Genomic DNA, 26,451 nt, shown 5'->3' on the forward strand with positions numbered 1-26,451 from the left:
ACTGTTTGTGTGCCAGATTTGGTTGAAATTGATCCAGGGGCTGGAGGAGGAGGGGGGGGGGGGAGACCCCATCCATCTTCTCATCTATCCATCTTAACCTTCCCCCAGCTGTGCCCACCCATAAATGTCACCGCTGCAACACAGGCCGATAAAGCATGCTCATACTGCTACCATCACACATCTGTGATGGAAGCAGCCTATACTTTATTGGTTTTTTATTGGTTTGAAAACTGTATTTTGCCTCTGACATAAAGGCTGTCATTCAAGCTGTTTTGTTAAAGCAGATCAATACTATAGCAACAACACAACACGAATGTCATGCACAGCAGCCTACATGTTGGAGGCTGGAAAACTGTACCTTGCCTGGTAAAGTAGGCCAATACTATTCCCACACAAAACTATTGTCATGCAAGGCAGGGGCTGGAAATACACATTTTTGTCTGTCTCTTCCCTCCCACTGGAGGTAATACACTCCACAGTGCCGATACTCTGGAGGTTTGTTTTTGTGAACCACATTTGGTCGAAATCGATCCAGGAATTTGGGAGAAGATCCAGGGCACACATACAAGCTGCTATACATGTACACGTCATTTCCATACAGCTTTGCACACACATTTACGTAACATATATTGTATATATCACCTCCATGACCCTCTCTGTGCAACTCTCCCTCCCTCTCCCTCAATTCCATATACCCATCCCCTCCCGTCTCTTATCTCTGTCAACCTCTATGTCCCCTTTTCTCGATCATCTCCTCCTCCTCACTTCTCCCTATCCTCCACCTAACCTCTGTCCACCTCCTCCTCCCTAGCTCCCCTAAACTACCCCTTGTGGGCCCCTCTCCCTATCCATCTCCTCATGTACTTAAATACCTATCCATCTCCTCCTCTACTCTCTCAACCTTTCCCCTGCTGTTCCCATCTGCATGTGTAGCCCCTGCAAAAATAGGTTGATAAATCAGCCCAATAGTATGACCTTAACACGTCCACCATGAAGGGCAGCCTACATGCCAGGGGGCTTTGAACCTTTTCCGCCCCTGCCATATAGGCTGCCATGCAAAGCAAGTTGAAGTAGTACGGCAATAATACCACATCACAACATGCCCGTTGTGCTTGGCAGCCTAAAAGTTGGGGGCTAGTGAACTGCCCTGCAAAGCAGGTCGATATGGCAGGCCAATACTTTTCCATCACCACTCATATTCCGTGCAGGGTGGCCTACATGGCAGGAGCTGAAGGGGGGGGGGGGGGGGGAGGATTTAAGTTTGCCACTATACATCCACTCCTATTCCAGTTTACCACAGACATATTAACTACAATGATTGATACCACTTCCATTCACAATAAATTTAATCAACAACCAACATTCTTTCTCAGAAAGAGGGAAGAACTAACTAGTCACCACAAAGAAGTATTCACTTTCATGAAGCTATTCTCAGAGCAGACCTATCCTCATAACAAAGAACAAGGCAAGAGACAAAAGAATTAAAATTTATGCCATTCTCACCAGACGGATATTTAGTTACTGGATAACCTCTTTACCATCTAGATCTAAATGCAATCTAATATAGTGACAATATTTACAAAAGAAGGCTAACATTCACACAAGATAAAATTATGGAAGAAAAGTTCTGTAGAACAGGCAAGAAATTGATTTTAATTAACTATTTTCCTAGTATATGTATTACTAGTTTCTCAACATCTTTCACAGCAAAGTTGATGTAATATTACTGTAGCATCTTGATCTAGAAAAATTTAAGCATATACTCAAAATCTGCTAAATAAAGAAACAATTTTACTTAACACAGTACAAAAATAGCAAATAACAACACATTCTTTTTGTTCTGGTTCTGGGAAATATGACAAAATGAATCACTAAGTCATCACTTTTTAATTAAAACAATTACAGTTGTGTACCACAGTCATTTTCTTATTTTCAGAGCTCACAATGATATGTACTTTAAGATTTATAGCTTCCTTGGTATGTAAATCTGGTAATTTTGAGAAGCCTACCTTTTGAGAAAAAATCCTGCATCACTGAAGAGGATAAACTATCATCTTGACGAGATTTCCTATTTGATGTCATATTTCTTTTAGGCGTTCGCTTCCTTTTTAGAACATCACTTAGACGTCTATAACAAATCACAAATTTTGTTTATTAGCTAACATTATACATTACATCATACAACACAGTACATAGTATTGAACTGTAGCAGATTAGAAAAAACAGCACTGTGCATCACTTAAATGCTTGCTTTGAAAATTATAGTGTTTGCTGAAGTCTACAAGGACAAGTTTTTCATCCTAACTGTACTCATTCATTCATTCATTCATTCATTACACGAAGACATGGTGAGTTCATTCTCAAATGCCAGCATGCTATTTTACACTTTGCATGTATTAAGTAATAAAAAGAACAAATCATAACATGCAAAGGAACAAAGCTGTTTCTATTGAATAAGTGATACAAACTTATTCAAGCATTAAAACTCCATTAATATCTCTCTTCCTCTTAGATTACACAGTATTCAGATAAATTTAATTGTTGTAATAGATCACCTGCCATCAGAAACAAAGAACTCATTTTGGTTGACTGTAGAATGTAAAATCAACACAGTTCATATGCTAATTTTCATAGGCATATATAGGACTGTTCCATCAGTATTAAAAAGCATAGGTAAATTCTGACAGATTAATGGAGCAAAGTTTATAAGGAGATGAGCACTGATATGGTTAACAGCCTCACTCTTTGTTTTATTTCACAAATTTATTTCACTGCTCAAACAATACATTCTCAATGTTACGTGCTTATGGGATTATGAACAGACAAACGGCATTGTTTCAGTATTGATGAAGAGTGTGGTTCTGTGCCATACATGCTATAATTATGGATTTGGCACCTATAATAATAATAAATTAAAGATATATTTGATAGAAGTGTTGTAAGCAAGAAGGTCTGTTCTGATCATCCACATAAATTTCCTTAAATTGACATACAAATGCATTGTTGTAATGGAGGAAATTCACATTTTGCTGTGCTATCACACTATCTGCTTTGAGGCAATAAAAAATGACATCAATGAAACTCACAAAAGAAATTTACAAGTCAGTTACAAACATCATTCCGGTTAGTAAATAAAAATTAAAGAAATGTATACTGGCAGTTAAGCTTAAGCTGTAATTACTAAGACAAAGGGAAAAAAACCTTTGTTCTTATGCTATTCAATTCCATCAAAGCAACATTGATCAACTGTCAACAGCAACAATGCTCTCTTCCAGGCTTGCACCTCACTTTCTTTTCATAATCAGATTATTTACTTGAGCTTTTTATATTTGTTTATTGACCCTCTGTTGCGTTAATTATTCAGGGTGTATACAGGGACAATGAAAAAAAATTCCCGGATTATTCCCGGATTTCTCCCGGATACCCCGTTTAAAAAATATGGTTTTTCCCGGGCTAAAATACACTTTTTATGTGCTAAGTGACAGTAGGTTTTCCGTAGATTTTCCCTCGGAACTGTAAAACTTATGAATCCTTTGAATGGTTAACGTTTTATACAATCGCATAGAACTTCCCGGAACAAAAAGAAAAGACGGGGCAAAGAAGGTTTTGGAGAGACCTTTAATTAAAAAAAAAAGGGAGAGAAATTTTGGAAAGACCTTTGATTTGCATCAACATATACGCTGCATATTTTCATATTACAAAAGTATAAATTCGAATTGCACCAAACACAGCGCGTTAGTTTCCGGAGCGTTGAAACCGAGACTGCGATGTCCTTTTGTAAGCGAGTCATATCTCAAGCCACGAGATCTCGTCAGCCGATGACAGCGGCTATTCAGAACATAGGACACGTGTTATAGTCAGCCAATAGCAAGATCACTGGTCACATAGCGCGAACACGCATGAGGAAAAGTTAACGGTTTACATTAATGTATGCCGCACCGTATATCTTCTAGAAAAGCTAAGCTTTCACATATAATGTTAGTCTCTAAGATTAACACGCTACAACAGAAGCTAAGCTTTCACATGTAATGTTGATATTTTTTTGCGTGTGTTATACTTTAAGATACATCACACAAATGTGCCAGTAAATTTAAAATTATGACATAAATGTCTCGGCTCGAAATTCTTGTAAGTGGCTGGTCCTCAAACTGTTCTGTTTCGAACGCTCTGTGATTTAGATATCCATCCTACTTTCTCACACGTAACATAATTCATCTTGCGTAAAAAGAAATTTACTTTGAAAGTAACGCTTTTCTAACCACCGTTCGCAATACTATTCGGAGACTGTTAGAAATAGGTTCGATTTACCAGTTGCCAGAGAGCACCAGAAAACAGGCATAATTGTGCGTGTGCAACTGCAGTGTTGTAGGAAGCCCGTATGTTCGTGCGTATAAAGCACTACACCATAAAAGAAACAGTGCATCAGAGGATACTCCAAGAGCATCGGAATTTCGTAAACCATACTAAAATGCATAATTCGGCTTGATGTGCAAATTGGCTTTTTCCAGATTCACAATGAAGTAGGTTCCATCTGATATTAAGCTTTTCAGTGTGGTTTTAGGGATGTAAATTTTCTTGGAGTACCAGTACTCTACGACCTCATTTTTCGTTCTTTATTATGGCATAATGCCATATATGGCAGAAGATGATAACGTGCACTTGAAATTCAGCGAACAGTTGGAAGTAGCCAATACTGTAAAATGATCGCCTCGGCGGAAAGATTAATAAAGCCAAATTTCTTTAGCAAACTTGCAAAAATAACTTCACTGTTCTGCAAGGCGATTAATGCTTGACCGCTACTAACTTGGAAATAAAATCAGAAAACTGAAATTAATAATATATTTTTGCCCTCCGTAATTATGTGAATGTATTTTAATTCACTTGACAGCTCCCAGCCACAGAAATCCGTATTGTTTTCATTTGACGTGGGAGCAGTACACGAAGAGAAGCAGCGAATTCACTTTACGTAAACACGGGTCATGTGGAGGTTAACCCCCTCCCCACTACAACTCAGACAACTCTGTGCAAGCGTGAATCTGGCAGCTAGCGCGCGCGAGAAAAAAATTTCTCGTTTGCATCTGGCTGCTTGCTGCTACTACCGATACAGCCAACAGCCAAACTTCAAGTAGCTGGAGAAGGTACTGCTTATACGCGAGTCAAATGCGCATGCGCAACAGATCGCTGGCAATTGGTCAAACGAACCTAATGTGAACAGTTGTGACGTCATGCTCATGGCAAGCAGTTTATTGTTACGAAGAATTACAGTCTTTGCCCTACGTCCTTTGACATATTTTTGCTATTTGCAGACGCTTGTGCGTGCACGGTTGTTTGTTGTTGTAAATTGCACATTTCCTTTGCCGCTAAAGTTTTATTTTTTTCCCTCTCGTTTATATTTTATTGCTGCAGTATCATTCTCCAGTAGCAGGATACAATAACATTCTTTGCTAGAGAATCACTTCTGCAGTCAAAATTACAAAAATTTAACTTAAAGCTAAAACAATGAAAAATTCCCGGGTTTTTCCCGGTTTTCTCCCGGATGAAAAAATTCCCTGGTTTTTCCCGGATTTCCCGGTTGTCCCGGGTCGTATACACCCTGTTATTTCATTTTCTGTCAGGTAGTAATAATTTAGTTTCCAGAAGGCCCATTAGTTTCAGATAACTTCATCATTGACATACAGTTCTCTTAAAATGCATCACCTGACACCATCTTATTGTACAGGGTGCCAGCCAGTCATGGAATATTTTGGGATTTAGTTTGAAAATTTTATTTCAAAGCCCTCAGCCAAGTCTCTGCAAGTTTTCTCCCAGTATAACATTTGCCGTGACTATGTGAACCAAGTTACCTGTGTTTCAGAACCATGGCAGTTCTGTCTGGTTAAAGCCATCGAAAGGTGATGCCCTCAACCCTCTGCTGAATTTGCTGGTGAATTCACACAGTCAGTTTAGCCAATAGCTTGTATAAAAGTCTGAGGGTTCTGGAGAGCAGAACACAGTCTGCTTCATTTTCTTGCGATTTAGATTTCAACTAGACCAGACATCTCTCTTGGGAGACAGCCCCTGGCTCGATACTCCATAACCGGTCACCAAAAGAACTTGACATGAACCACCACCTCTACTATTGCCTACTTTTTTAGTTTGTTCAATCTCATAGACTGACCTACACCTGGTAATTTCCTTCCCTATGCATCTCACATGCATTCCACATACTGAATTAAATGCTCTTTATTTAATGAAATTTCCTGTTCTCATTTAACATCAACCTAGATGACCTCTCCCAAGTTCTGACCGCCTGACAACCTGCATATTATTTCATTCATGAAACATGTGTTCTGCAAGTTGCAGAGCTTCCCAGTAAGTCATTAATTGTCATTTAAATTCATTTTTTCATGAACAATTCTATGTGCTACTTTTGAAGAAAACAATCCCAGTAATTTGAGCCATGGTATTTTGAGGTTCCATGTAATGGGAGCTGGTCTTAAGAAAATTAAAATTTTACATAAAATCAGAGTAAAAACACATTTTCATGTGTTGTCCGCATGTAAGTTTTAACACTTTCGAATGTGTTGCATTTTGAACTTAGTTTCAATTTTCCAGGTGTACAATACAGGTAAAACTGTCCCACTTAGGGTTTTTGTTCATAACACACAGAAATAACCTTGAGCCTGAGACTGCTAAAACATTTCTATTATTGATGGACAGGTAGCATTAGGTTTCAGGGAGTGTAAGCGCTCTTGCTTTGTCAACCCTTCACCAACTGGGACCACCTGACAATCAGTTGTACAGTGAATACCAGCATTACTGTTACCCTATTATTGTGCCTACTCAGCAACAGCAGTCATTAAAATACAGTACGCCTTAGTAAAGACATAGTACACATTTTATAACTTTGTCTGACTTTGTGTGCGTGTACTGTAGATGGTTGTGTAGTAACACCTGTACTGTAGTGAGCCCACTAGTGTCACATTAGTTTTGAAGTGCTGTGTGTACGTACAGGTATTGTACCTATGTAACTGTGTGCTTCTTAATGTTTTAATTCCTACGTTACAATGAGTGGAAGGATTAAGAGAAAATTTGTGGTGTTGTGTGTGAAACTAAAGACTTTGAAAAGATGAGATAAAGGAGAAATATTAAAAAAAAAACTTGCTATCGAGTATAGAATTGGTGAAGCAACAGTTGGAGACTGGCATAGAAACAGATACAAAACTGGGAAGCTTTCATCAAATAAGTGTTCTATTTCATCATTTGAACAGAAGACAATGAAGAAATCTGAGTACGAAAAAAGGAGTAAAGCTTTGTCCATTTGGTTTACTCAACAATGACAAAATGAAGTCCAATTTCAGGAACTACTCTGCAAGAAAAAGCTGTAATTTTTAGAAATGACTTGCAGCAAGGTGAGGACGATTTTACTGCAAGTTCAGCATGGTTGAATTAGTGGAAGAAGAGATACAGCATAAGGTAGTTTAAAATTTGCGGAGAAAAACTTCCTGTGGATTCTCAAACTGTTATACAATTTTGAGAGAAATAAAATAAAAATTATACAAGAAGAAAACCTTACTTCTCATCAACTGTGTAACTGCAATGAAAGAGGGCTAAATTAGAAAATGCTTCCATCTAAAACTCTAGCCTCAAGAGAAGAAAGGGCTGCCCAGGCTACAAAAAACGAAGAGAGGTCAGCAGTTCTTGCTACATCAAATGCAAGTGGAGACCATAAACTGAAGCTGCTGGTAATAGCAAAGTCTGCTAAGCCTAGAGCTTTAAAAATGATCACTTCTTCTGCACTGTTTGTTACAAATGTCCACCAGAAATCTGTCTGAATGGACAAAAAAAAATTTTTTTAACAAGTGATTTTTCGAAGATTCTGTTCCAGAAGCCAAAAGATACCTACAAAAAAAGTGCTTACCTTCCAAAGCTATTCTACCATTTGGCAACACTGGTTTACACCTTGATGAGAAGGAACGAACAATGTAACAGTACTCGCACAGTGTTCTTATCCACTAATGTGATGAGTTTAATAGAGTCTATGGATCAAACAGTTTCATAATGCTTTAAAAAAATAAATAAATAAATAAATAATGAATTAAAAACACCCACTCTATGGTAAAAGACTGTTTACTGGTCAGCCAATTCATGGTCTGAAATAAAGGCAGACACTAAAAAAAATCTTGGAACCAAATTTTACGGAAAAAATGGATAACTACAGTACAGACAAAGATGACCTACCATCGGAAGAACTGATGAAAAAGCTTGCTTGATGTGAAATTGCGAATGCAAATGATGTTTCATAATGGAACAGTGACAAACTGTTTACAGTGGATGTATTTGCAACAGTTGGAATGATTAATGAACTCACTGAAGACAGTTACGATACGGTATTACCTGAAGAAGTTGTGCCAGTGATTACTCACACTGAGGGTTTGGCAGTGCTAAATGGGGAAATGGGGCAATGGGGCATTGCATCATATTGAGCATCAAGTAGAAGCTACTCCAACTGACACCATGCTTCTTAGAAGATAGCGTGACATTGCAGCTAAAAAAAAATAAAAAAAATAAATAAAAAACAAATAAAAATAAAAATGTAAGATATTTTTGCAACTTTGACATGTGCACCCATATATGTATATGCAATACAGGTGTGTACTTTATATTTTTTTACCATAGTGTCCTCATTAAACATTTATTCATGATTTACTGACATTTTCATATCTGAGTGTTTTGTAATTCAACGTAGTCTCAGCCCCAATTAGCTCAAATTACCGGGACTCTGCTGTATACCATTTTACACTGTGTATTGGATACTACAATACCGAATTAGGTAATGTATCATTTAATACAATACTATTTGCTGTGTATCTGGTGTTGCACTAGAAGTCTGCACATTTAAATACCAGCAAACTCCCATGGATGAAGGAATACATATCATCATACTATCTTAAACATTCACACTTACCAAAATATTACTGAGTACAAACTGGTGCTATTCTGATGAAACATTTCGCTTAAAAGCTGCCTATTTGTAAAATGTCAGTACCTTTCAATAATTTATAATTCATTGGAAAATTTAGAGAGTGGAGTAAACACAATGGACTTTAATTCATATTAAAACTACGGGTTTTATTAAATATACAAATTTTTTCTCTGATCAAAATTCTGGAACACACTCCATTCTAACAAGTATTGATAGTAAATCATATATGGGTTTCTGTGACACTGAAACAATGCATAAAACCAGAAAGTCATTTCTGGAGGAAAGTCAACACTGAAGTGGCAAAAAAGATACTGAGTTCAAGTTCCTTGCACTATTAAAAACAGGAACACTAAATTATAACTACATAGTTAGTGATCATTTCAAAGTAGTAGAAATATTACATTACACTCCGCTGCATCTGTTTAATGTATACCATAATTTTGAGTTAATATTAATTGTCTGCATGAAGATGTTGAAATGTAAACTTTGTATTGTCTTGAACTAAGGTGCCATGGTTGGCAGTGACAAGCCAGGGAAGGTGGTGCTGTTGAGATAAATTATGAGAGAAATTCTCTATACGTATGGTGTTGGTCAGTATTAGCATTTATGTTGAAACTTACACAGTTCTGAAATACTTGTGGAGCAAGGAGCTAACATAAACCAAGGAGATTATTGAATTTGACTGTTGGTGTTTTTCATTTATGACAAACTGAATCCATTATGAAAATTTCTGCAAAGATGAAACTGTGAACTTGGAGATCATTGACAATATACAAGACTCGACACACCCAATTTGCAGAAAACTTGTCACCAGAGAAACTTCAAATCAAAAAGGTGTGTAAATTAATGTTCGTTATTTTAAAATAAAAATTCTGTGAAATTAATACCTGTGGTACAGTCTGACAACTAAAAGTTAACTGCAAGCTGCACTCTGAAATATAAACTACTTAACACAGATGTAATAACGAATGTGACATGTCACTTACAGCTGTGATGGACTTGGTGACCTCACATCATCGGCCAAATTAGATGACTCATGCTGCTGGAATATGCGCCTGGCTTCAGGACTTGGATTCAGATTCTGACTGCTACTGCTGCTAAAAACCAGACTTGCTCCACTGCCCAGCTGGCTGTTCAAACTCCCACCTGAAACTAACTCACAGTTAATGACCATCCTTTCAAAGAGCCTCAAAAAGGATACATACTAAAATACATACAAATGAGGAAAGCCAAGAGCTTTATATTAATATCGGCAAAACACAAGAGTTAGTTGTCAGATGGGAATATACACAATATTTGGACTGGGAATATACACAGTATCATACAATGTTGTAGCCTGCAGATCCAGATTACTTACACACAGAAATTAAGTGAAATCATGGAATTATATTTATTTTGAACACATAATAATGAAAGCATAATTTTATTTTATTTATGTCCCCAGTTCAATTATATCAATGCTTTAGGTGAAATACAAGTTTTGATATGTTGGTAAATGAATATATTCCCATCTTTTAATTGACTCCCATAATAACCAATAATGTAATGTGCACAGTTTTCTTAATTTATTCTGGGCACGGAGATAGAAGACAGCAATTTCCTTTCATATTAGGTGCTTAGTGGTGTGAATTTGATCCATTTACGTGAAAAATAGTGCCACAGCAAAATAAGAACATGAGGATCACAGCCGCCACATATTATAGCCTAACATGAGAGATTCTCCAAAGCTTCATTTTTTACATTGTTTAACGAGGAACGATTTAGTACCCTTTCAGTTTTGTGGAAAGGATTGTTGTAGGAATCATGTAACAGGATTTTCTGAACATCTAGCTTTTTCCAGAACTGCAATATTTCAGTGTGACTGAGTGCGACCGTACTGGCACTTGCATGTAAGGACAGTCTTAAAAGTTCATTTATTAACAATGAAGTGCCTCAATGATGGAATGGCTGTAAGAGGCATATGGATCTTCTTAGCTCACATCACCAGCCCCCAAAGTCATCTGATCTTGTGCTAGGTTTATTTTTGACACTCTCATTCCAACAACTTTGGGTGAATTGTCATGACACATTAGCTGTAGCAACTGCAGTCATGCTTAATGAAGTATCAGACAAGTTTGATGATTATTTGGGTGTTTGTTATGTATCTGGTGACACATAAATTAAGCATTCACATAAAAGAACCATCCCTGTAAAACCCAAAGGTTCCTTTGAAAATAAAAACTTTGTAGATCTATGCATAATTAAAAATTACCACAAGTTGTGTGTTCATTCATCTCTAGCACAAAATCGAATATCTTTTTGAAACACCTTGCATACAGAGTACCTGGGTAGTGATTGAGTTACATGCTGTATGGGAAAACAAATTAGTCAGACAAATACTGAAATCAGTATGTCACAATACAACAATCTTAAAACAGAGAACAAAGTGCAACTATAGCAAAGATAAAAAACAAACAAACAAAAAAAAAAAAAACAACCTGGCAGAGTTAATTGAGTTTTTATTTAAGATAACACTATATCAAAACTGACAGTATGTCAAAATGGCAATCATTATAAACACAGGCCTTGGTTTTAAGATTTCTCATTTTTACTTGTTATATCCTGAGGAGGCTTTATTTTGTGCATTATCGTACACAGGTAGATCTGAGACGAAATTTTGTTTGTGTTTGCACCCACACTAAGGTAGTCAGCTGCATGCCACAAAGATCTAAACCTGACAAGTGTGAAAGTATTATGTGGCTAGCCCGGTTGCATAGCACGTAAGACAGTGTACTGTGTGCACAGTACAGAGATTGAAATAACATGCGGTATCAAAAAATTAAAAGCAAAGAACTCCTTTCCTCTGTTAATTATTTTTAAAGGAGTGATTCTTGAGGGCATCCCATAGAAGCAGGTTTTAGCAGTATCTACAATTAATCATGATTGTAACAGCAAACAACTCTAGAGAAGTTAAAACATAGAAAGAAGTATTGGCCATTAGGAATTCTGTGACATACAAAAGTTTTTAGGTCAAGATTTCTCTATCTTCAAAATAGTATTCTTTGAAACAAACTCCTTTCCCTCACTTCCTCCCCTTATCTTTGTGTCTTCAAATAATTTGTATGTTATTTTCTCTGATTTCCTATGTTTGAACTTTATATGAAGGAAATAAATCAAGGGAAAAAAACTGTTGGTTTATATCTATAAGCAGCCACACTTATAATTTAGAGCAGAACTAATGAGAATAAGATTGGGAAATATGCTGTCTTACACATAACAGAGAACACAGTCTGGCTATAATCAAAATAAGCAATAACTAATCTGTCACATGCAAATAAAATCCATCAATTATTCTAACTTACTAAAAATGCAATGACACTGACATAAATGTCAAGATAAATTCAGCTTACATTATAAAGTCAGAGAAACTAACCGAGCTGCAAAATGCTGCCATTTGGACTGCTGCCAGTAGGGCTGGTGCTAACAGTTGGCTGGCTACTACTGCTACAGATGTGAGCAGATGAAGGGCCAGGCTGTGGTGCAAGAGAACAAATTGATTCCTGCTTCAGGGGCACTGAAGCACCTCCAACACTGTTCTGTCCTTTTGGAAGGTTAACTCCTAATGGCACATCAGGATCTGCCAACTGCTTGATTTGATACATCACACCTATGAAGCAAAACCAATTCTATAAATCAAAAGAACTAATATCACTTGGACACTTAACACTACTGTTCTACAAGAAAGATCAACAGACGACTACAAATACCATCACTGAAACAATAATACTTGACCACCATCTTCAGCAAATGCATATATCTTTATTATTTGTATGGCAGCAATTAACATCTCTCATATACACATGACAATTTTCAGAAAAACATCTATCACTCATAGGAATTCCTGATTAGTGGACAGAGCCATAAATAACAACTTTGCTAATATCATCCATCTATCCATCCATCCATCCATCCATCCATCCATCCATCCGAGATGTAAATATCTAGATTATTGTGCTGCAGCTTATTTTTGCCTCTTACCACAGTCAGAACACGGATGATCGCAAATGTCACCCTCTCTTCTCAGAGGGGGAGGAGAAAAAAAAAATCTTCACACTTTAAGGACAATCTAACATTTATGTGGTGGCTGCTAATTGCTTAACTTTGTAAGTAATAGAAAACTATTTCAGAATGTAAAAGGTTTTTCTTTTCTCTTTGTTCCATTTAATCGTTTGTTACAGCTATATGAATATCAACTATAAAGTGGATACACTACAATAAATTGCATTATCAAAGAAAAATTTTATTATTTCACATGGGATTAGTGGTGTTAAATTCCTGGGCATTTATAAGTTGGGGCAAATGGCCATGATAAATGCTTCGGCAAATGCCTGCAATTCATAAAGCTTGGGCATTTATGCATTTTAAAGATAGACTAATAAGCCGTGCTTATAAAAAAAAAATTAAGCTGATTTTTCCTTTTGGAAAAGGAGTTTTCCAACACTGCTTCTTTAGTGGTTGGGTAACCAAGTTGAACGGCTGCTTGAGAGCTAGGGGAGAGAGATACAGGAAATAAACAGGACTGTAAACGTAACTTATAACATCTTTAATGATGTCAATTTTATCTTCACAGCAGCATAGTCATAAGGAAGTACAGTACATAAAGAAAGGAGCAGACTGGTCTGTCTAAGATCTTGCTACACCTGAAAAAGCAGTTTATATATTGTATCATTACACAGCTGTTCAGTAGTGTGTCTGTGTGTGTGGACTGGCCCCTATCACTACATGGGATATACTTGATTGTAGCAAGCCACAGAAAGACAGAAAATGTTCTCGGCCCAAAACATGTTTAAGAAATACAAAAAGATTACTTGAAGAGGATGAAGTTCAAGATGATTTTGAAGGCAAAGTGAACAAATTAAGATGACAAAGTTGAAGTTCAGCAAGAAGATTCAGAAACAGAGGAAGATAACAGTGACGATGAGACAAAATGAATAATTTCTATGATCACAGAGAGTACATTTCTGGGCCAACAATATTATCTGAAAGTTACTTGGACCTATAGGTGTAGACAAAGCATTAAGAATGCCTTTTGAATGCATGAATTGCCTCCAGAAGCCAGAGCTTCATTTTGGCATGGAAGATACAGAACTAGGGATAGCAAAATTTTGAGAAAAACAGCAACATGAAATTACTGTTTTTTTGTGAAGTATCATAAAATCAGCAATTTTTACAAAGTATTGCAAAATTTGGAACTCTGTAGTATAAAAATGTCTTGAATATTAGGAAACTGCTGTCCTCAGATTTATAACTGATAGCTACTGAATGCTGAAACTGAAGATTGACATATGAACTCCTCAAAGCTGAAATTTGTAAATAATCTTACACACGAGGTTATAATGTATTTTGTTAGGTCACTTTATTGTGAGTTGTTTGGTACAAATTTTGCAAATATTTCAAACTAATTTCTCAATGAGTTAGAGACTTTAAACTTTCAACACAGCTCAAAAATCGATGGCAATACAATATTAATTTGCTCTCTTGTCACGTATGTGTTGGAGGATAACTTGTGTTCCACTGCTATTTGTCCCCTTTCCTTGATCCTGTCACAAACATTTCATGATAATAACGATTTCAGGTAAGCCTCCTTGTGGAATTTATTCTCTTTAATTTTTGTCTTCATGGTCGCTTCACGAGACATACGTAAGAGGAAGCAATATATCAGTTGACCCAGGTGAAGAGAAACCAAAATAACCTTGAATTTACCATATGTCTCTGTTGTAATCTCATCAAAATGTTTGAAAATGAATAATTTCACACAGACGAAACTATAAAGTGCAAACTAATTATTTAAATAAATAAATTTTCCAAATAGATTACAATAGTCCTGAAAATCTGTGTTTTTGAATTTTTAATAACATGCAACAAGATAATAGGAAGGAGTGTAGAGAACAGCTATTTTTTGAGACAAGTTTGTATCATTTGCAGTGTTATAAAATTGTTATTGACTTAGGTGAACTACTCTTACATCAATTATCTATTGCATGCACCACACAGTTTAAATTTTTAATTTTACAAGTATTCTCAGAACTACCGAAATTCACAAGCACAAATTTTCCATAGTGTCTGGATTGGGCTAGGAATCTATGAGCTATGAGGCGACGAGAAATTATTTTATACTTTTTAATCCATTTTGAATAAGTATTTCATTGAAAAGTGTTTTCTTTAAATAATTATGCACCATCTGGATGACTCAGGAATTGATATTGATCTTCATAAGACACTTAAATATTATGGGCCAAAATGTGAAGAAGAATCAGAAGACTAAAGCAGAAACACAGGTAATGGAACTCTTGGTTTACATTAGTTTATTGTTTTAGAGACCATTGTGCCTGGCATAATTCTCTGCAAATTCTTTCCATCTTAACTACCTTTTTTTCCCCTCAATTATGTTCTGCATGTTCAGTTAAGCTAAAAATCTTCATCTCTCTTTTTATCAATTGAATTATATCCAGTAAATTATCTAAGGGCTTTCATTTCACATTCTTCTACTCACTTTTCATCCTCCTCATATCCATAGAGCAGTGCACGTATAGTAATAAAACTACACATGTATTGCCATAACCTGAGGTCTGAGCGCATACAAATATTTGCAGTAATTGTTATCCTGCAGGTAAAAGTGAGCGCGCTTGCAGACATTTGCGAGCTATCTGTGAATTTCCACAATAATAATTGCTTTGCATATCTCCAGCATGTTTAACAAACATTAGTCAAGTCCCTACACATACATACCCACTTTATTTACTGATATTTTGGGATGGACATTTTACTTGGCAAACCTTGATTGGTTTGAGAATGGGCATAATCCAAAACCGGTCACTGACTAAACATCCATCCATTTTAGTTGCAACTCCGGCTCTTCTTTTTGCATCGTAACTGCTTTGTAGTTGAAAATTAACGACAACAGCAATCATTTTATGCTCTTCATCAAATTGTGTTACCTGTGGTCATGAACTCTGTCTATTTAAGTCTGTGGACATTCTTAATTACACTTAACAATACACCACATCTCAGAGTTGGTTTTGCGGTCTCCAAAATTTTTTTAATTCAATAACAGAGGTAAAAGCCATTAATAATAGATTAATAACAATTCCCCTTGAATGTGCAAATAAAGCATACACTTTAATTAATGTCCAATACCAGTCAATGGGGATAACCATAAAAAACCTGAAGGAGTTAATGACGCTTGGGAAATGTTAGAAAGCACTATCTCGAAAATTCCCTCAAACCATGTTAAAAATTTTAATGGTCGACTTTAATGCTCAATTAGGTAAAGAGAATAAATATAAGATAACTGTGGGTGGACAAACCAAAATAGTCAAAGACATGTTGAAACGTGCAAAAATTTTAACCTTCAAATCATGTTATTTTAAAAAGAACCCTTCGAAACAAAAACTTGGCGGGTACCCAATACATTTATTGGTTAACTTCAAATTGATGATGCAGCAATTTCATACCCTAAATACATAGAAAGTTTAAACGTCCAAGTTAGGAAAGGGGCTAATATTGATTCTGACCGTTATTTAACGTGAATAAAAGTAAAACCTCAATCTCAAAAACTCTTAAAAAAAAAAAAAAAAAAAATTGTTATCCCAAAATTTGACACAGCTAAAATAACCCCACCTCTAGCGAACTTGGGGGTGGTGGTGGTTGTGTGTGTGTGTGTGTGTGTGTGTGTGTGTGTGTGTGTGTGTGTGTGTGGGGGGGGGGGGGGGGGGGGCAATCAATCCAACAATTGGCAAAGCCTAGAACAAAAGTTCATCAAAACAGCACAAAATTTAGTTCCACTTCGAAAGAAACAAACAGTCTTGGTGGAATGTGGATTGTGAAACAGCAGCAGCAGTCAAGTCTAGGCACGAGGCATTCAGTAACTGGAATAGTAATAAGAGGGATTGTATGTTAAGGTAACCCTTTCTGTACTACTATCCATTAATTTATGAATTCTTTTATTCTGGCATTAACATGAAAAATTTGCTCTCTGCAGCGTACTCTCAATGATGCAGAAAAGGATGGACTTTTTAATCCATGCAATTTTCGAGCATCTCAACTGACATACCTTCGATTAACATACAAAAGACTTCCTTCGTCGATGTCAATCCCAGTTTCTCTCATTTACGCAGAAAAGACTACTTGATGAAATGGAAATGTTGTCAAACAAGGAGGTACAAAATTCAACAAGCATTCAACAAGCTGTATATAATTGATACTGAAACATTTGAAAAATTTAAGCATGCTTGGATATGCCACAAACAACAAAAAACAAATACATTGCAACAATGGCAAATGGCCATTGCTGTTCCTTATTTATTGGAAAGCTATTCATTCTTTTCAAGAGGGAAGGAGATGAAGAATTTTAAAATAAAACACTGAATATGTCCGAGAAAAGTGACTAAATTCCTAGTGCAAATGGTGTTGCAACAACTGAAGACACTATAGAAGCAGCACAATGATTCAAAAAATAATGGGCGATTACAGTCCTAGCTTTGTTATTAATACTCATCAAATAGGTTGCAATTATGAATCAAAGCATCATCAACCACTGAAGTTTTGGGAGATTAAAAACAGTTTTCACACAAAAGAGAAATTTGGCAAAAACTGCACATTTCTGTACAGTTCAATATGCTATCATGCATATTCTTATAAGTGCAGAAAGCAGAAATAAATTCAGACTGAGGGTTGCTAAAGAAACAAAGTCTGGAGTTAGAATACAGAATTATGGCCATCATCCGTTCAGAGGCACAAAAATTAACAAAAATGTTTTACAGATAGTATTTGCAATCTGTAATGAAACTATATGTCAAAGAAAATTACTCATTGTTACTTGTTGATTCATGGAGTGGTCAGATGGACAACACATTGATAAGCCAAAACATTACGGCCACTGCCCACTGTGACGTTGGATGCCGCCTGGTGGTGTTGCAAGCATGTGACACTAACAAAAGTATGTTAGTGGAGCAGACATGGACAGGGTATCACACAGCACAGATATGGGCTGCAAAAAATGAGACAACCGACTTTGACAAAGGACAGATTATTATTATTATGCACAGCCTGTGAATGAGTATCTTGAGAATGGAAAAGCTGGGCGAATGTTCGTGTGCTACTGTCTTGAGCACCTAAGGAAAGAGGTAGTACGGCAGTGAAACTACCAGTAGGTGCTAAACGGTCGGACATGGGGTTCGGAGGCTTGTCTGGTTTGTTAAGTAGGATACGTGGTGATCTGTGGCATCTCTGCCAAAAAAGCACAATGCTGGTACACGCACAAGTGGTTTGGGACACACTGTTGAACATGGAGCTCTGCAGCAGATCACACCTACGTATTCACACAGTGATCCAACAACATTGTCAATTATGATTGCGGTGGGCATGGGACCAGCAGGATTCCACCATCGATCAATGGAAACGTGTCTGCTCTTTGGTTGAATCACATTTTTGCTACACTAGGTTGATGGTCATCTCTACAAATGCCATAATCGAGGTGAATGGCGGCTCAAAATGTGACGTGTGCCACAGATGAGGGCTTGTGGAAGCAGTATTATGCTATGGGAGATATTCTCCTTCACTTGCATACAACTTGTGGTAGTAATCAAAGAAACACTCACAGCTGTGAGCCACCTGTGTCCCTTCACGCTTTATGTCTTCCCTGACAGTGTCATCTTTCAGTAGTGTAACTGTCCATGTCTCGGGGAGCCAGAACCATGCTACAGTGGTTTGAGGAGCATTATAGTGAACTCAGGTTGAAGTCTCGGTGACCAAATTCACTTTATGTAAACCTTGTGTAAGCCATCTGGGTTGCTATCACGCACCATCACTGCGTGTGCAACTCAGCGGCCTGCTATTTACATCAGTTACGTGACCTGTGTATAGGCATCTAATGCCACATACCTCCACACACCAGCTAACTGTCACATCCCTGATACACAGTCAGTGATGTATTTCATTCCAAAGGCAGCCAAACAAGCTATTAAGCAGGATGTCATAATGTTTTGGCTCATCAGTGTATTTGTGAACAGTGCTGGAAAAGCTATGTTGACTGTGCAAACTATTCCTCCAAAATATACTCCTGTCAGCCACGTGATATTTTTATCGCCAGGTGAAAAATACTATAAAAAAACTTCAGAGTGCACCTGAATTACTTCAAGACAAATGAGAAACTGCTAAATGTGGAGGTGTAATAAAAAGGCTTTCAAAAATTGTTATTGGGATCTGCTAGTACAGCATTTAGGAACATGATAACGTATGCTCAAAATGGATTGAAGTTAAGTCATGAAAAGACAGTATTTCAACATAATAATGCCCTAGAGCAACAGGAAAAATTATTTCTTGTCAATTACTTGTAAACGAGGACCCTCCAAGGTGAATGGCTTCAGGGTGTGATCCTGGGATCCTAGCCTACACCATCACACAGGTGTGCAAAAAGTTTATCTCACCAATGGGGACCTCTCGTTGCAAATAGTTCTTATAAGCAGAATGACATAACATTTTGAGCACTTACTACCCAAGTTTTCTATGAAAGGACATGTTCTATGCATCTGCACTTACTTTGTGCTGAGGGGCTACATCTACATGATTACTCTGGAATACAGAAGTATTTGTCAGATTATTTCTTGATCATTCCCTCTTGAACAGCACACTACAGATATGATGAACAAAATCTTTCCGTGCAAGCTCTAATTTCTCTTTCTTTATTCCCTATGTGGGTGATTAAAATTACATGAAAAGATTTTGTTGCAATGAAAAACACCTTTATTTTAATGATTGCCATTCCAACTCACTTATCAGATCTGTAACTCTCTCCACTACTCTTTGGTAACACAAAATGAGCTGTTGTTCTTAGATGTCTTCCATCAACACTATCTGGTAAGGGTCCCACACCATGTTGCAGTACTCCAGAAGAGTACAGACAAGCATCGTTTACACAATCTTTTTAGCAGATTTGTTGTATCATCTTATGTGTTCTACCAACAAAACACAGTCTTTGGTTTGTCTTCCTATTACATTTTCTATGTGGTAGTTCTGATTTAAGTTGTTTGTAACTGTAATTTCTTTGTAATTAGTTGAATATACAACCTATAAATTACTACAAAATGTGATCTTTGTGACAGGAAGTCACAAATCCATCTGCATACCTGAAATGTTATTTTTTAGGCACAGAATTTGATTACAAGCTATCTGTTAAAAATGGTGTCAAAAGCTTTCTGGAAATATTGAAGTATGGAATCAATGCAAGATCTCCTGTCAATAATACACTTCATGCAAATAAAGAGCCAGTTGTGTATCAAACAAATGTGTTTTCTGCATCCCTTCTGGTTATGGGTCAACAGATAATTTTCTCTGACATATTTCATGATGTCGGAACACAGCATATGTCCCAAAAAGCTGATAGAAATTTATGTCAATGATGTGAGCCTGTAAGTCAGTGGATTGGTTGGTTTAAGGATTAAAGGGACCAAACTGCAGAGGTCATCGGTCCCTTTTTCCAAAATACTAAAAATACCCACAGAGAATTAAAAAAATGTTCAACAGAAGAGGAGACAGACGACACAGAATAGAAGAAACAGACGAGGACCAGACAAAACGAAATAAAATCACACGGAGTGTGACGGTGGTTGGCCGACCATAGGAACAAAAAAAGGAAAAGCCAACCACCGAAAACACATTAAAAAACTGTTTAAAACCGTAGGCCAAAGGCCAGAATCAACACAAAACAATAAAAGAAAACTGAAACACTCAGATTAAATAATAAAAACCCCCTGCCCGAATAAAACGTAAAACTAAGTCAGCCATAGCAGAGTCATCGGTTAAAAGGGCAGGGAGCGAGTCAGGCAGTGCGAACGACTGCCTGAGCACAGATAAAAGTGGACAGTCCAACAAAATGTGGACCACTTTTCAAATTCTTACTATCTTCTGTCGTTCCTATTGGATCTTCTGCAAATATCCTTGAAGAGCATCCGACGCTTTCTACTAGATCGTTTATACGTATTGCAAATAGCAACGGCTGTGGCAAACCACGCTGTCCTTGCGAGAGACTCGCAAGGAGGAGTTCCACACAGTCGTCGTCTCCTTGACGGCATGGAGTTTGTTAGGGGTGGCCAGACCGCGCCATTCAGCGTCCCAAAGCGAGATAACTTTGCGGTGGAAGACTGCCCTCAAATCAGTCTCTGGAAGGCCAATGTCTAGAGTGGGTTCACTGGTGGCCTGTTTGGCCAGGCGGTCAACATTTTCATTGCCTGGGATACCGACATGCTCGGGCGTCCACACAAAGACCACAAGAGCGGCCGCAACAATCAAGAGTATGCAGGGACTAATGGAAAACACTGGTCGAGAGCTCGTAAACCGCTCAGGGAATCTGTAAGTCAGTGGATTTAGGTACACACCTTTTGTTGGGTGAATGGTTGTATACAATTAGTAAAATGGAGCTATTTCATCAGCATACTCTGAAAGGAACCTGATTATAGTACACAGTCAGGATCGGAACGCACCTTTGTTAAGTGACTTAAGCTACTTCATTATAATGAAGGTATCTACTTCCAAATTAATTATGTTGGGAGCTGTCTTCAGTTCCAATTCTGGAATAGTTCCTGCACCTTTTTTGGTGATTTATTTCAGAGAACTGTGTTTAGTAATTCAACTTTTGTTGCACCGTCACGAGTAGCACTACAACTGCCATAACACTAAAGGGGCACTGATTGTCTTGCCACAGAATGACCAGACGCTTTTTGAGTTTTCTGCCAGATTCTGAGACAGTTTGGTTAGGAAAACTGTTAAAAGCATCTTAAACTGAAGTCTGCACTAAGTTTCGAGCATTTGCAAACTGTTGCCAATCTTGTGAAAGTTTACATTCGCTTAAATCTAGTGTGCTCTCTTGGTTGCTTCTGCAACAGTATCTGCATCTGTTTTGTGTACCATGAGGGATTTGTTCTGTCTCATTAATTTACTCAACTGCCATCAACACTATTTGGTTGAATTCAAGTCATGCCTGGATGATGTTTACATAATACAAAAAAAATGAATTGAGACTCCCTCTTGGGAAAGCATCAAGAGAATTTTTATTTACTTTTATAACGATCTTTTGCATTTACTTTTGGTGGCTTTGGATGGTAAATTTGAATCCACTAAGATGCGCTCTATTTGCTCAGGATTGTTTGTCACTAAGAGGTCCAGTATGTTGTCATAATCAGTTATACTTTACGTGAACTCAAACTAATTTCTGAAAATAAACTAGTAACAAGATTGGTTGCAATCTTGCATACCAGCCTACAGAGATTTTGCAAAAATCGCACCATAATTTCGAACAGAGGCAACATATTTGGGTCTTCACTGTCTGACTGGTCTGTTATTAGGTATAGTCTCCTATCTTCTTGAAAATGCATACTGACATTCTCAACTGCATCATTTCCAAAAGCCCTGTCTCCAAACTTCCTCTTCTTGTACAATGGGTTTTCATTCTCTAATGTAGTTTCATTTTGCATATCTAGAAAAAGAACCTGGTAATTATACAGTGACGGAAAAAAAGGACACCACCAGGGGGTTGGGCAACAAACTAAAGTTGGTAGGCAAGTTTCTACATCTGAAAGATAATGTCTATTCAAATTTCAAGCAACTCACGTAAGAGTGGAAATAGTTCCACTACCATGAGGATGTAGATCAGGTTTTCTTTAGATACACGATGTAATGGTTGTGAGCGTTAGCTACCTTTGAGATTTAACATGGTGAGTTGGTGTTAGTCAGGAATGCCTTTCAGGCAACAAAGACGCCATTATCAGCACCTCACCGAGTCTGAATGAGGGTGTATAATAGGGTTGCAAGAAGATGGGTGTTCCTTTTGTGATACTGCAGAAAGACTTGGGAGGATTGCAGTCACTGTCCATGACTGCTGGCAGCGGTAGTTACCACAATGTAACTGTCACAAGACAACGAGGCTCCAAATAGCCACATGGCACTACTAAAATGGAAGACCATGATGACGTATGGCTCTGGCATATCATACACATCTGTAATAGCAATTTGAGTAGCAGTTGGCACCACAGTGATACAACAAACTGATACAAATCTGTTACTTCAAGGACAGTTCTGAGCCACATGCCCTGTAGGGTGGATTTCACTGACCCCAAACCACTGCCATTTGTGACTTAGTGGTATCACGCAAGAACTCACTAGAGGGCAGGGTGGAGGTCTGTTATGTTTTCTGATGAAAGAGGGTTCTGTCTTGGTGCCAGTGATGGCCGTGTGTTGATTAGGAGGAGGCCAGTTCAGGGCCTGCAACCAATCTGCCTGTGTGCTTGATACATTGGGCCTAGACCCGAAGTTATGGTCTGGAGTGCAATTTCATATGACAACAGGAGCACTCTCACGGTTACCCCACACCCCCCGACTGCAAATTTGAACATCAATCAGGTGATTCAACCTGTTGTGCTGTCATTCATGAATATCATTTCAGGTGGTGGTTTACAACAGGATAACACTTGCCCACATACTGCTGTTGTAACCCAATATGCCCCACGGAGTGTCGACATGTTTCCTTGGCCTGCTTGACCACCAGATTGTCTACAATCGAACACATATGGATTATCAACAGACAAAAACTTCAGTGTCATCCACGAACAGCATTAACTGTCTCAGTACTTACCGACAAAGTGCAACAAGCATGGAACTCCGTCCCACAAACTAACATCCAGCACCTATTCAATACAATGCATGCACATTTCCATGCTTGCAACCAACATTCTGGCAGTTACACTGTTATTAACATAGCAGCATTTCACATTTGCAACAGTTTCTCTAATATTTACATTAGCCTGTGATCTTGCAACGTTAATCACTTAAATAAGGTTACCTAGACAAATGTAATCCTGAAATTTCCATCGGTATATTTTCAAGAAATTGGTGACCAATTATAATGTTAGAATTAAACACTAAAGTTTGAAATTTCCTTCCAATCTGACATGGAAAGTTAACTGAGAACAGTATTACGACATGTGGTTCTGATACAGAAATGGTGGGTTCCTGACAAGATTACATAGGATCTTAAGAGGATTCCAAGAGATTGAAAATAGAGAGAGAGTGAGAGAGTGTGTGTGTGTGTGTGTGTGTGTGTGTTTTTTGGGGTTTAAGGGCGCTCAACTACTGAGGTCATTAGTGCCCAGTCACAATTGTTAGAGCACATAGAATCTAGTAAAACTCAAGGGGGGGGGGGGGACACCAGAAAGTTCTTACAAAGATGCAGATAAAATAAGTGAAAGAGTTAGATGTCGTTGGACAATCCAGTCAAAGTAATGAAACGAAGAACACGAGCAACTGCTCGAGTGTCATCCGCTAAAATATCCTGTAAAGTAGACGGCAGAGACAGGACAACACAAGATTGACTAAAACGGGGACACGACAATAAAACATGGCGCACTGTTAATGCATGACCACAAGGGCATTGCGGGGCTGGGTCACCGGAGAGCAGGTAGCGGTGGCTAAACCAGCAATGCCCAATCCGCAACCTGGTCAGAAGGACCTCTTCTCGCCGAGATGGTCGGGAGGAGGTTGTCCAAGCAGTGGGGAATGGTTTTACTGCCCGGAGCTTGTTTCCTTGAAGTGAGGACCAAGTATCCCACCACAAGGACACAAGCCTCTTACAAACAACCCCACTAACGTCAGATGACGTGACACAATGGGAGGCTGGCCGAGGCAGGAGGACTGCAGCCTCGGCTGCAGCATCAGCAGCCTCATTCCCAGGCACTCCGACATGGCCGGGAACCCACAGAAAACTTACAGGAGAGCCACCCTCAGCAAAAGAAAGGAGGGATTGCTGGATCCGTTTCACCAAGGGATGAACCAGATATGGAGCTCCAAGGCTCTGAAGAGCACTGAGTGAATCAGAGCAGAGTACATATGATGAATGGCAGTGGCGGCGGGCATACTGGACGGCCTGATGGAGAGCAAAAAGCTCGGCCGTAAAGCTGGAACATTGGTCGAGGAGCCGGTATTTAAAGGTGACGGCTCCGACGACAAAGGCACAACCGACACCATCGTCAGTTTTGGAGCCATCAGTGTAAATAAAGGTGTGACTGGCAAGTCGCGCACGAAGTTCGACAAACCGTGAGCAATACATTGCAGCTGGAGTACCCTCCTTCAGGAGCGAGCTGAGGTCGAGATAAACATGAACCGGAGCCTGGAGCAAGGTGGTGTCGGGCTCTCACCCTCTCTGAAGGTGGTAGGGCGGGCAAAATCCAATTGTCGAAGCAGGCGACGAAAGCGGACTCCAGGGAGCAGCAGGGCAGACACATACAACCCATACTGACGGTCGAGAGAATCGGCGAAGAAGGACTGATAAGAGGGGTGGTCGGGCATTGACAACAGCCGGCAGGCATACCGACAAAGCAGTACGTCGCGCCGGTAGGTCAATGGTAATTCGGCAGCTTCAGCATAAAGACACTCGACGGGACTAGTGTAAAAAGCTCCGGTCGCAAGACGTAACCCCCTATGGTGGATGGAGTTGAGACGGCGTAAGAGGGATGGCCGAGCAGACGAGTAGACGAGGCTCCCATAATCCAGCTTTGATCCGACTATGGACCGATACAAGCGAAGCAGGACAGTGTGATCCACTCCCCAAGATGAACCACTAAGGACTCTGAGGACATTAAGGGAACAAGTACAACGGGCAGACAAGTAAGAGACGTGCGGAGACCAACAAAGTTTCCTGTCCAGTGTGAGCCCTAGAAACTTAGTTGTTTCCACAAATGGGAGAACAAAGGGACCGAGATGTAAGGATGGCGGAAGGAACACTTTGTATCGCCAAAAGTTGATGCAAACCGTCTTCTCTTCAGAGAACCGGAAGCCATTTGCCACACTCCATGAGTTTAGGCTGTCTAGACAACGCTGAAGGCAGCGCTCCAGGAGGCTTGTTCACTGGGCACTGCAGTAGATCGCGAAGTCATCGACAAAAAGAGAGCCTGAGACATTAGGTGGAATGCAATCCATAATTGGATTGATCGCTATGGCAAAAAGGGCTACGCTCAAGACGGAGCCCTGAGGCACTCCGTTCTCCTGGAGGAAGACGTCTGACAATACGGAACCCACATGTACCCTAAACTTTCAATCTGTTAAAAAGGAATCAATAAAAAGGGGCAGGCGACCGCGTAGACCCCACCTGTGCATAGTGCGGAGGATACCTCCTCTCCAACAGGTATCATAAGCCTTCTCCAAATCGAAGAACAGGGCGACCGTTTGGCGCTTTTGCAAAAAGTTGTTCATGATGAATGTCGACAAGGTCACAAGGTGGTCAACAGCGGAGCGGCGGCGACGAAAGCCGCATTGAACATTGGTAAGTAGCCGTCGAGATTCAAGATTCCAAACTAACCGAGCATTAACCATGCGCTCCATCACCTTACAGACACAGCTTGTAAGAGAAATGGGGCGGTAACTAGAAGGAAGGTGTCTATCCTTCCCGGGTTTGGGTATAG

General features: G+C 38.8%; 1 protein-coding gene across 1 annotated transcript in view; it reads right to left on the reverse strand.

Moving 5' to 3' along the window:
* The window catches only part of LOC126161819 (E3 ubiquitin-protein ligase TRIP12), a 247,236-nt gene that overhangs the window by 75,362 nt on the left and 145,423 nt on the right, over positions 1 to 26,451 (reverse strand). Inside the window, exons 17-19 of the mRNA XM_049917919.1 lie at positions 12,378 to 12,611; positions 9,952 to 10,111; positions 2,010 to 2,128 (exon numbers count right to left, since the gene is read on the reverse strand). Coding sequence (XP_049773876.1) covers positions 2,010 to 2,128; positions 9,952 to 10,111; positions 12,378 to 12,611 — 513 coding nt within the window. The remainder of the gene's footprint in view (positions 1 to 2,009; positions 2,129 to 9,951; positions 10,112 to 12,377; positions 12,612 to 26,451) is intronic.

Source organism: Schistocerca cancellata, chromosome 2 (genome assembly GCF_023864275.1).
Source record: "Schistocerca cancellata isolate TAMUIC-IGC-003103 chromosome 2, iqSchCanc2.1, whole genome shotgun sequence".
Taxonomy (NCBI): Eukaryota; Metazoa; Arthropoda; class Insecta; order Orthoptera; family Acrididae; genus Schistocerca; species Schistocerca cancellata.